This window comes from Chionomys nivalis, chromosome 22 (genome assembly GCF_950005125.1).
Source record: "Chionomys nivalis chromosome 22, mChiNiv1.1, whole genome shotgun sequence".
Taxonomy (NCBI): Eukaryota; Metazoa; Chordata; class Mammalia; order Rodentia; family Cricetidae; genus Chionomys; species Chionomys nivalis.
Window position 1 is genome coordinate 528,684 of NC_080107.1, and position 13,229 is coordinate 541,912.

General features: G+C 37.8%; 1 protein-coding gene across 1 annotated transcript; it reads left to right on the plus strand.

The window, feature by feature from the left end:
• Positions 1-1,707: 1,707 nt before the first annotated feature.
• On the plus strand, positions 1,708-2,655 carry LOC130864882 (putative olfactory receptor 5AK3). Its single transcript, XM_057755716.1, has one exon. The coding sequence runs from the start codon at positions 1,708-1,710 to the stop codon at positions 2,653-2,655; it is 948 nt and encodes a 315-aa protein (XP_057611699.1).
• Positions 2,656-13,229: the final 10,574 nt, after the last annotated feature.

A 13,229-nucleotide genomic window follows, 5' to 3' on the forward strand; every position in this document is an offset into this window, starting at 1 on the left:
GTTAGACCTGTGCCTATTGTTTTCTGGGCTCCCTCTGCTCTTCATCTGTGTGACCCCCCCCCCTCCATCCACCAACATCACAGTGTTTAATCATACAGTGTCAGGATAAATCCTGACAACAGGGTACTGGCTTGTTTTCAATTTACACTTTGGGAAGTCTTGCTTAAATAGTCAAACAACTTTTTCCTTCCACTCAAATTATAAAATAGCCTAGTCTATATCTAGAGAAAAGTCTTAAAGATTGTTAATTGTACCCTATTGTGTGTCAATTTCAGGCATATTAACATCATGTTATGCTGAGATTTTAAACCCATGTGGTTTGTGTCTACCTGTGTAGATCTTTGATTTCATTCATCAAAGTTTTCTGAGTTTTATCACACTAACCCTGTGCAGATATGATTAGAATTATACTTAAGTATTCCACTTTAGTGACGATAAATGAGACTTTGATTTCGGCTCCTGCCTTCCATTTTTAATATGCAGAGCTGATTTCTCGATAGTCATCTTGCATTCTACAGCTTTGATGAAGTGAACTTTGAGCTTTACAAGATGACTGTAGATTCCTTGGGACCTTCTGTATTATTCATGTCACCTGCAAATGCAGACAGGTGTATTTCTTTCTCTCTAACATGTATGATTTTTATTCCTCTTATATCTTTATGCTACTAACAAGTATTTCTGTAAGCATAAGGAATAGCAGTGATGATGACATGTTTATCTAAGGAGGCAGGCATTCATATTTATAGATGTTCATCAAACTAAGGAAGTTCCTTCTATTCATAGTTTGAACCTTCTCTTTTTCTTTAGTCTTCTGTCATACAACACATCCTGACCGAAGCCTCCCCTCCCTTCCCTCCTTTCAGTTCCCCAACACCTCCTCTCTCTCCTAGATTGCTCTTCCATTTTCCTTCAGAAATAAACAGGCCTCCCAGAGATATCAACCAAACACAGCAAAAAAAAAAAAAAAAATGCAGTAAAATTAAACACAAACCCTCATAGCAAGGCTGGACAAGGCAACCAGTAGGAGGAAAAAGGGGCCCAAGAGCAGACAAAAGAGTCTGTAACTAATATTTTTTATGGGAACTGCATTGAGTCTGTAGATAGCTTTTGGTAACAGACTTTTCACAAATTAATTCTAACGATCCAGGAGTGTGAATGGTCTTTCTATTTCTATTTCTATTTAGCATCTTCTTCAATTTCTTCCTATACTGTCTTAGTTTTCATTTTAGAGGTATTTTATTTCCATGATTAGGCTTATTTCAGGATGCATTTTAATCTATTGTGAATCTCTCCTAAGTTATTTTTAAGTTCATTGTTTGAATACATAAAATCTACTAATATTTGTACATTGATTTTGTATCCCACAACTTTACTGAAAGTGTTTACTAAATCTAAGGGTTCTCTAGTAGAATCTGTATGGTCTTTTCAGTATAGAACACATCTGCAAATCGGGATAACTTGGCTTTTTCTGAGAAGTATTCTCCACTTTAAAATGAATCATAGATCAAATGCACTGATTTATAATGTGGCTTTTAAGAATTGATATGAAAAAATTACTTAGAAACTGATAGGTATTAGGAGTGCTTTTCAGGAAGAGTCAACTCAAATAAAATGAATCAAAGCAGAACAAACTGTTAATATAAGGAAATCACTGAGATTTTTCTCCTTTGTCCTCTCCTCTCGTTCTTCTCTAGATTTTTAGTAACAATGACACAAGAAAATGAGACTGAAGTCAAGGATTTCTATCTTCTGGGATTTGGGGTCCAGCGTGATACTCAGTGTGTCCTCTTTATGGTGTTTCTTTTGATCTACATGACATCCATGGTGGGAAACACTGGGATGATCCTCCTCATCAACACGGACTCCAGACTTCAGACCCCCATGTACTTTTTCTTACAACATCTGGCTTTTGTTGATATCTGCTACACATCTGCCATCACTCCCAAGATGCTGCAAAACTTTGTATTAGAAGACAGATCCATATCATTTGGAGGGTGTGCTGTGCAATTGCTGATCTATGCCATCTTTGCTACTTGTGACTGCTACCTCCTGGCAGCTATGGCCGTGGACCGCTATGTCGCTATCTGCAAACCACTTCACTATCCCATAGTTATGTCCCGAAAAGTCTGCATCCAGATGATAGCTGGTTCCTACCTCGTCGGGTCAATAAACTCCTTGGTACACACGGGATTTACATTTTCATTGTCATACTGCAAATCAAATCGCATCAATCACTTTTTTTGTGATGTTCCCCCAATTATCAGCCTTTCATGCTCCAACATTGATACCAACATCAGGCTTCTTGTCGTCTTTGTTGGGTTTAACCTTATGTTCACTGTGTTGGTCGTTATCTTTTCCTACATATACATTATGGTCGCCATTCTAAAGATGTCCTCCACAGCAGGAAGGAAGAAAACCTTCTCCACGTGTGCCTCCCATCTGACAGCAGTCACCATTTTCTACGGGACCCTCGCTTACATGTACTTACAGCCTCATTCTGACAACGCTGAGGAGAATATGAAGGTGGCCTCTGTGTTTTATGGCATTGTGATTCCCATGTTGAACCCTCTGATCTATAGCTTGAGAAACAAGGAGGTCAAAGATGCTATAAAACTGACAAGGAAAAAGTTCTTTAGATTTGATACACAACAGTAAAAAAATCACTATATCAAATAGTGAGAATAATCATGTAACTGTATTTAATAATTATGAAATTTAAAGCAGTGGGTTCTTGAATAATGATTGCTACCATTAATGCACCTGATGTTATAATATACAGTATATTCAGTAACTTCTTCTGAAACTTATATTTGAAACTCGTAATTTAAAATTTCTGTTTCATACTACAATGGAGAGAACTTTATGGAGATTATTATAAATATCAACAAATATACAAAAACTTTATGAAATACTTTTAAAATATCTTTAAATACTTAAACTCTTCCAGTGGTGGGCCGGGGTTGCATTTGGTCGAGTTGTTGGTCAAGGGGTCAAGATCCCCAAACAACCCAGGCTGCAGAGAGTTGCTCTCCAAAACCTGAGTGTTGAGAGGGCACACTGCAGAGGACAACATCCACACAGCTCAGTAAATGCAGAGAGGTCAAGCTGGTGCCTTCATGAAGCCTTCGCTAGTCTGTTTGGTGTGAGAAGGTACTCTGGAGGCCATAGAAAGGGAAGCCTGGAACCAACCCAATCACAAAACCCTCCACCTACAGTCTGTCCTGCCTGCAAGATGTGCTGGAGGAATTGAGGTGCAGAACTTGTGGGATGGCCAACCAGTATCTCCTTAAACTTGAGGCCTACACCACGAGAGAGAATCCTTGCCCTACATTGCCTGTATGGCCAGGAACTAGAAACTGGTTAGCCTGTAGACCTAGGGTAGAACCAAATACTACTGTGAAAAAATCAACAAAATGATTCCAAATGAATCTCTATACTCACAGATTGATGCCTCATCTGGTCATCAGCATCAAAGAGGCTTCCTCAGACAGCAGATGGGAGTAGGTGCAAAGACCCACAGCTAAACATAATGGAGCCAGAGAGTCTAAATTGGAGGGCTTAATTGGGTTCCTCCTGTAGCAGATCAGGGATCCTCCATGGAAAAGGATGAGGAAAGACTTTATGAGTCAGAGGGAATGGAGGAAACTAGGAGAACATGGCCCACTGGATTACCTAAGCAGGGTTCACATGGTCTCACAGAGACCGAGGCAGCAAGCAGGGAGTCTGCGTGGGTCTGCAGCATATCCTCTGCATATTAGTCTATGGCTCTTAGCTTGGCATTTTTGTGGGGCTCCCAACAGCAGAAACAGGTTTGGCTCTGACTCTTTTGGTTTTTCTTTAGATTCCTTTCCTCCTATTGGGTTGCCTGTCCAGCCTCAATATGAAGCCTTTTGCCTTGTCTTGTTGTGTCTTGTTTTGGATGGTTGGCTGTTAACTCTTGGATCTCTGCTCTTTTCTGAAGGGAAACAAGGGGAAATAACTTTGGGAGGGAAAGAGGGGAACTAAAAGAACTGTAAGAAAAGGAAACTGTGGTCAGGATGTATTGCAGGAGAGAACAACCTATTTTCAAAACCCTTATGAAAACCCTTATCTGTATATAATAAATACTAAAATTGGATTTTGTTATTTTATTATACTTTGAGTTTCATAAATTTCTTACAATGAAATATTTGTAAATTCTATCCAAATTATTGCAAAAATCTGAATATGAAATAAATGTATTAATTTTTAAACTATTTTGATTTTCAAGCTATTCCTCCCATCCCACGTTCCCATCACTATTACATTCCATGGGACTTTATCCCTTATTTTTTCACTAACGACTTCATTATTTTCAATCTACACTAATCTTCCCTATGAACTGTTAATTCACAACCACTTTTTATTTCTATTCCAAGTGAGATAATGGAGAAAGAGATGGCCCTAAAATTTATCCCTGATCATTCATTTACAAAAGAAATACAAATAAATTTTTGTTCAGACGAATAGCTTTAGAACAGACAAAACAGAGTCCTCCTGCTTTGTAGTAGGCTGGGAGAATGGCTTCAGTTACTTCAATTTGGTCATTATACCATCGCTGTATGAAGTGCCATCCTGGCATTCAATTGTCTCTGCTGAGAGTTCTCTTCCTCACTCAAAAAAAAATGTTCTTAGCATCCTTTGGAATCCCATTGATTTCCCTATTGGCTACACATTATCAAGCCCCAGTGCAATTCTGACCAAGACTGGGGTAAGACTTATGGATGGCATTGCTCAGCATAAACCCTGTGGTACTCTCTGACACCTCACCAGATGGGATTCGTCTTGCTATATATTTGCACGTTAACACCGAAATTGAGTCTGTGTTAAAGCAGGAAAGACATTCATTTATATCTGGCATAGAATGGTTGACACGAATTTGTTAGGTATTCATTAAGTTTTCAAATGATTGTACAAAGAATGCACAGACAGAATCGCTTGCTTCTCAGTAAATGATAAAGCACACTATCAACAAACTGATATCGGTAAACATCCCATGTAGAGTTCAACGGAGGGACATTTTAGAGGAGTTTGAAATACACTGTGCTAGTTCAGACTAGAGACTGAAAGTATTTTCTGGCCCTCTTGGTGATCTACACCTGTTTTGAGGCTGCAGTGCAATTCTGGACACAGAGACTTAGGTGAGCTTCCTAGGTTGAGAATAGTGCACACACACTGCCCTACCACAGAGAGGAACCTTCCCTGAGGAGCATGGAATTACTACAGCTGGTTTCCTCAGTTGTTTTTACTAAACACTCCACTTGTTGACCCCTTGCTGTTTTATCCTTTTGTTATGATAAAATCATATTTGCATGTACAATGCTATCCTAGCCATTTAGTTAACTTTCTCTGTAAACAAAATTTTGTAAATTTTGCTTATTGTTACTTTTATGTGCATGAGTGTTTTGCTCCCACATATCTATGTACCATGTGGGTATCTGGTGCCTGCAGAGGCCAGAAGAGGGCACTGGATTCCTAAGAACAGGAATTACAGACAATTGTGAGTGTCTGTGCTGGCTGGTCTCATATCACCTTGTCACACAAACTAGAGTTATCTCAAAGGAGGGAGCCTCAATTGAGAAGATGCCTCCATAAGATCCAGCTGTAAGGCATTCTCTCTCTCTCTCTCTGTCTCTCTCTGTCTCTCTCTGTCTCTCTGTCTCTCTCTGTCTCTCTGTCTCTCTCTCTCTCTGTCTCTCTCTCTCTCTCTCTCTGTCTCTCTCCTCTCTCTCTCATGACTGTTTTTGTGCTACCTGCAAAATTATTTCTCTTCTTGCTGCCATTGTATCCTGGCACAACATAAAATGGAGAAGGGAACCAATGTGTTTTGTGAAAAATAGATATAAATCCCATTCACGTGACTTATGATATGACCTAATCATGATCATATCAAAATGATGTTACTTCTTAATGCTATTATATTGCTGGAGTTTAGCGTCATACCAATCCAAGGCTTTCCCAGAGACCCTGATGGAAGGACAAAAGAAACCAAGCTGTGTGTCTTTGCCCAGGGGCAGACTTGGCAAGACCCAGTCTGAGTCTAAGGTCAGAGCCTCAAAGGAGTTAAGGTTTTCATTCCATGAATGCCATTCTTTCCTCTGAAGAGACTAGATTTATCAGGTCAAAGGCCACAGTATGGTCAGCCTGTGTTATAATGGGATACCTTGTGTTCCCTTTGTATGACATAGACTACTACTAACATTGCCCTGTTTACCCCTGAAAAATAATAAATAAGATGCTGTACTACTTAACAAACTTGCTGGCCATGAGACGTGGCTATGTAATACTTTCTGATCTCAAACTTTGTATCTTCATATCTTCTGATCTCCTGATCCTCTCTCTCAGGAGTCTGTCAAAAAAAAAAAAAAAAAAAAAAAAAAAAAAAAAAAAAAAAAAAAAAAAAAAACTTCTGATCTAGGTCAATGAAGAACAGAGATTTCCACATTAAACTCAAAATGGTTGTCTGACATATCAAATCTATGAGGGGCCTCGAGGTTTATAGCCAATTAGTATAAATGATATGTGGTTATAGAGGTCACTGAAATCCTGGATGTTGTCAAAATGGCACCACAGAGGGGAGGGGTGGATGTCTGTGGGTGTGAACCATTCTTTCAAATTGGGTAGTTTATTGAATTTTTTGAAAGTTTTCATCCAAAACCACAGGAAGTAGCTGGAAGAAGACTGAGACTTAGATAGGGAGAACACAAGCGTTAGTAAATTGCTTGTCTTGTTACTAATAGTGATATTTATTCTACCTCCCTCCAGGGGGCTGAAGGTTTTTTGGATATTGTTACTATATATATATATATATATTCCCTCTGATAAGTCATCCTCTGTAGCTTAAAAGATGTTTCTGAGGCAAGAAGTTGAGAGACGCCATGGAAGAAGGACCAATTTTAGAATCAGGATAAAACAATCTCTACTTCATTTCAGTGAACCAAGTTCAGTGTGAGACAGTAGGAAAGATGTATCCCTCACTCCATTCTTAAAGGCCAGCACCTTTAAGTGCAGGATTTCTCAGGGCAGGAAGCCTTTGCTTCCATGTTAAAGCTCACCTATTTTGGTAACTGACATTACACTATTACTATTATTGTTTTACCCTTAATTTGAAAGGACATGGGAGAGTTGGAGTATGGCAAACATTTTCTGAAGGCTAAACAGCCAGCATGTTTGACAACTCCATTTTCCAGAGTTGCTAGGTAAGATCAAAGCTACCAGCTCATTAGAGTTAGTTTGTTCCTTGAAACCAATTAACTTGGATTTCATAACAGCACTATAAGCAAATGCAATTCAGTTTCTTATCCCAAAGATTTCAAGTTGAAATATTTTCTGTAACATGTAACATTCTCTTTATGTAGGGATATCTTTGGGAAATAAATTCCTAGTGAATAAAGAAAGAACAATTGTGGGTTTTGTTTAAGCAAATAAATGATGGCCATTGTGATGCTATCTCTCCAAAAAGCTGTATCTCTAATGCCCTTAAATTTGGGTCAAATTTTCCATATTTTCCAGAAAACCCCAGGTTTTTATGAGTTCAATAGCAAATCTTCGTATGTAGAGCTAAGCACAATTCCTTATATCCATGTTTGAAAAACAAGTTCATCCTGACTTGTAGCAAGAAATAACAAATAACTGTTAAGTAATAAGGCAACACAATAACAGAAAAAGAAGCCAATAGTTCATAATAAAAATAACGAAAAAAAATGACCTCTCTAAAAATTTTGAATTTAGTCAGCAACATATAACTTCTTAACATTGTTTACCCAATTTCATCTCAGCTCCTGTAACTTCATGTTCTCAAGGGAGCAAATATTGATCCCTTATTCCCAACTATGAATTCCCTATTGGGTAGGAAACATTCAGGGAGGTCTTTATGATGGGCAATCAGCCTGTGCCTGCAGCACAGAGATGATTCTGGAAGCAACCATGGAGATTCTGGAAGCAATTTAAAGAAAGCAAAACCAGTGAGGATTCCAACATCTTCTGTGCATTGTTGAAACAGGTAGGGAAATGAAAGGGTTCAGCTTAAGTTCCAGAATGTTCCACTTCCTCCCTGGTGTCATCATGGAAATAATATAAAATTCTATAAAATATATTTGGAATGTTTCACACTGTCCGTATCAAACTGTAAGACCCTTTTCTCGGTGTGCAATATAATGTGGACACCTTTCCATAAGTATATATATATATTAATATTAATTTAAGAGTCCATATATCAGTCTGAAGATGAATCTACCACCATCTCACTATCCTTGTTTCCAAACATATGCTTTCATTAATCACTAGGTTGTATGTGTTACCTTAAGAAATTCTGTGACCCCGTCTTACAGGAGTCAAAACTGAGCCCGAGAGAGAGTGAAGTCTCCTGTCACTATGAAACTCTGGGTAAGAATCAAAAGCAAGCCCATCTGTGCCTAGACACCTGAACATGGTGACGTTAAATGAAGCTTTGGAAGGATATGGACTCATCAGAGGGTTAACTCGCTCAGAACACTCAGGTAGTCTGAATACATTTGGTTAGCAAATACCTTCATTGTGCTCAATGTTTGTCTGTCTGTGCGTGCACACGCGTGCAAGCACATGTGTGTGGGTTCATATGTCTTATTTCTTGAGCACTAGAAAACTGTCACCTTGTATATTACTTAAAGTCAAAATGATTATGGTAGACCTGATTATATTTTTTCTCCAATGTACCCTGCTCTGTTTATCTCATGGTATTTCAAAGAGCCAATGAAGCTCACGGTAGCAGCAAAGTTAGAGTGCTATGTGCCCACCACTACAGACTTTCTTATACAAAACTCACTTTAGCACCTATGGAGCTGCCTGTAGCTCTGCCTGCCATCCCTGACAGCTGAATACAGAAGAATTGCTGAAACTAGATTAACTCAGGGTTACGTGGGAAAATTCACAAACGTAACAATTCACTTGCTGATTTTTCTTTCATCGTCTCTTTCTCCAATAAGAGACTATGGGCGTGTACATAAATGTCCATGAGTATGAATGACCATTGTATGTGGTCATTAATTTATTTATAATATTTACCTTTGACTGGAGATTTTGCTAGTAGAAACATAGGTTTATGTTGACTGTTTGCAAAATGTCCTCAACATAACAGCTAATTTTCTTTTCTAATTAAAAAAATACATTTATTCCTGTGTATCCACAATTCTCACCAAAACTTAGCACTTTAAATTGATGAACAAAATTACATATTAATGAAGTTTTCACATTTAACTCTCTGATTAATGCTGTATATCTTTACATAATTCTGTTGAACATTTAGATTTTCTTTCTTCAACAATTGTCTTATTCATATCGTTCATAAAACTTTCTATTAGATGACTTTATAGATATTATATATATATACTGACTTTTAATATTTGTATGTGTTTTGAAAACAAATTTGCATAGCTGAATTCCAATCTTATTTCTTTTGGTACTATTGAGTGTTTTAAGAGGGGTTTATTTTTTCAAATGTTGTGTGTGGATGGTAGAAGTCTGTGTGTGAGTGGTGTGTATGAATATGGCTGAGTGGGTATGTGTATGCACCAGAGGATGATGTTGACTGTCTTGCTCATTATTCCTTTGAAAAGAGGCCTCTAATTTAACCTGGGCCCAGGCTAGTGACCAGCAAGCCCCAGTAATCCCTATATCTCTATGTAGATTACAGGAACCTGTGCATCAATGTTCAATTTTTTACATGGATGTTGGGATCTAAGCTTGGAGGTTGCACAGCAAGTACTCCTATGCTGTGAACCCCATCTGTGGCCTCAGAATGTCCTAGAGTCATGACTTCTGTTATATGATTTATCTAAATCTTTTCTGTATTGCTAAGTCACAAGTAGTTAAGATTGTTTTTCTCAAAAAAATAGGTGTTGAAGTCTATAATACATGAGAAAACAATTTTAGTAAGGCATAAACTTGGAATTCAACATGATTTCTTTATTCGTAAACATTTATAGCACCACAGTATATTTTAACATATTTAACATCTCTTGTGACTCTGTACTTCCTTTTCTCCCTCCAACCCTTCCACAAACCCTTCCTTACTCTTTCAAATCCATAGCCTCTTTCTTCACTAGTTGTTATTACATATGTATAATATATATATATATATATATATATATATATATATATATATGCACGTAATATAGCCTGTTCAATCGGTACACTGTCACTTGTATGCATGTTTTTCCCGACTGACCACTGGTGCTGATGTGCTCTTCCATGGAGACCATTTCCCTCACTATCAGCATTTCTGAGTTGACCATTGCTCCTTGAGTAGGCTTGAGACCTTATGGACTTTACCTGTCCACTCTGACTTACGTATTGGTTTCATTCTTATTCACTCATGTTTGGAAAGTCATGCTGGTGAGACTTTATGTATGGAGCTTCTGACACATCTAGGAGACAGAATCTCACAGAAAACTCCTGATCCACTGGCTTTTATCTCCCTTCTTTGACAATGTCCCCAGGGCCTTCGGTACAGGTATATTTTATAGATGTAACCTTTGGCACAGAGCTCCACAACTCTGCATTTTTGTTGATCGTGGCTCTCTGTAGTGGTCTCCATCTGCTGCAAAGAGAAGTTTCCTTGATTAGGGGGTGAAACTGCACTTGCCTGTGAGCAGATGGACAAATGTTTAGATTATGGTTAGGGATTACACTGGTTTAGTAAAGTGGTGGTTGGAGATTCTCCTCCAATAACCATGGCTTCTCTATCTCTGAGTAGCTGGCTAGGTTTCCAGTGCCAAGCATGGTTTCTCTCTTGTGGAGTGGGTCTTGAGTCCAATTATTGAGCTGTGGGTACTGCCAAAGTATGCGTGCCATGCTGCCCATTGATGTGGTTTATAGGCATCATAGCTGGGTAGGAGTGCTGGTTGTCTCCTTTCTTTGGAAGCCTGCACAGTTTTTCTCAACTTCACTGACAGGCTCTTCTACTCTCAAGTCAGTTTCATGCTGTCTTCATAATTACCATTTTATAATAACTTCTTCTGTGTAGCAAAACAAGTTGTTCCCTCAACTTATTTTTCCTTTCAAATTCCACATAGAATTGTCAAGTTGAACATAAAATCTCCTCAAATATGTAACTGGAACTGCAGAGAATTTATAGGTTAATATAATGAAAATATGATGGTACAATTCTGCAATTTCATCCAAGAAATCAGTGTTTGTATCTTCAAGCATTAGGCAAAGCTATTCCCTTAATAAAGAACATAAATATATTCTGCTATATTTACATTTAGATTTTTAAATCTGGCTGAAATGTTCATTCTCTTTGTTGTAGTTTTGTTGTTGTTTTGCTTTGGTTTAGTTTGGTTTTGTTGAGGTTTACAGTTTCTTATGCACACACCTCATTACCCACCACCCCTCATTACCTCCTGTCATTCCCTCCCACTCCTGCTAAAATTCTTCCGTTTCCCAACTAGTCCTCCTCTTGCTTTCCTGTGTTTTGTGTGCAACAGGGGTCTTTTGCAGGTGGTCCTAGCTATTGTGTGTTTATGATTTCAACAGCCACGTCACATCTGGAACCCAGCCTTTCAGAGTACTCCGCATCCTCCGGCTCCTGTGGTCTCTCTACTCACTGCTCCACAATGCTCCCTGGGGCTCAGATGGGTGAAGCAGATGCCCCATTTAGAGCTGAGCACTAGGAAGCCCCTCACTTTCCACACTTCAATGAGTAATGAGCCTTTGCTTTGACCACCATCCACCAATCACTAAAAGAGGCCTCTCTAAGGCTCCGGCTACAGAAGTCTATGGGTATAAACATAAGCATTTCCAAGGTAGTTTGACTAGATGTTTATTTAGCAAACCATCAATAGTAAATTTCCCTATAAGAACCACAACTCTTCCAGTCTTAGGCTTTTGACCAGGTATATGGTAACACATATGTATTCCTTCCCATAAATCTTTCTCAGATCTAACAAGAAAGTGGTTGATTTCCTCCAGAATAGTCATCCATTAGACATACTTTGACTAACAGGTTGATATTACAGCACATGGAGTTCAGAGTTGAGTTATAGTACAAATCATTTTTTTAGTATTGCCTTCTTTTTCCATAAAATAAGTATTTATGTATTAGCCTAGTATTAAATGACTTTTCTAGACTTACTAACAATTTATCAGATTATTACTTCAGAATAATTGGATTACATAAAAATAAAAATAGTCATGATTCTTCCCATATATTTATGTTTAATTTCTTTTTATATCTTTTCTGACAGCTTGAACCTCAAAAACCATTGCGTGTGTATGTGTGCATATATATATTTGGTCACCTCAGGAATCTTGTATTAATCCTTCATTTATAGGCACTACTTCTCATGACTTTTTGGTAATGGTGATGCTCACTAAAGAAATTTTATGAAACCATTTACCAGGGTAACGTCATTCATCCCCATTCATGTTCCCTAATGTTTCCCAAGAAAGATTGTCAACCTTTGCTAAATAGTATTTGATATCTTTGGACATGATATGGCTTCCGACCTTTACTATATCAACACAGAAAATTGTATCAACTAATTTTCTAATGTTAAAAATGTTCTCATTCCTTAGACAAATATAACTTGATATTGGTAACTTAGAAAAAATAACTTTTCCTTTATTCGTTTTTATTTTCTTGCAAATACATTTTACAGGAGGTTTTCTTCTTTTAATTTTATTTACTCTATCCCTAGACAAGAGAAAAGGCACATTTGGTTTGTGACTCTGAAAACACCCTGGCAAGTTCTGTTCCTTCTCATCTAAAGAACACGCCCATGACATACAGTACCTAAAACATGGCCTCTAATCTGTTGCTGAAACTAATTGGATCTATACAATCTACTCATTTTAAGTCTTCCACCAATGACTAAAAGTGATAGTTTGGTACCCATATAATACACTTTGTTTTTAGTTTATACCAAACTAAAAACTAAACCTAGAAGGAAAAGGAATGGATATTTATTGGTGTCTGTTTTCATCTCTGTAATCATGGCTAGATTTAAGTGTTTGCATCTATAGTCCCAAATTAGTGAAATTTTAACTTTTTTTCCTCATATTGAATTTATCCTGGCATTTATGTTATCTTAGCCTCATGAAATGAGTTGGTTAATGTTCTTTTTAGCAATTCCTTAATAAGGGAGGAATTCTTAAAAGCACCATCCCTTGATGAGAAACTGTTGTTAGTTGATACCTGCCAATTTTCAGCTTATATTGGATTTCTGCTAACC

What these genes read in the sequence shown, in the direction of transcription:
- LOC130864882 (XM_057755716.1), top strand. Translation starts at nt 1,708, where the DNA reads ATGACACAAGAAAATGAGACTGAAGTCAAGGATTTCTATCTTCTGGGA.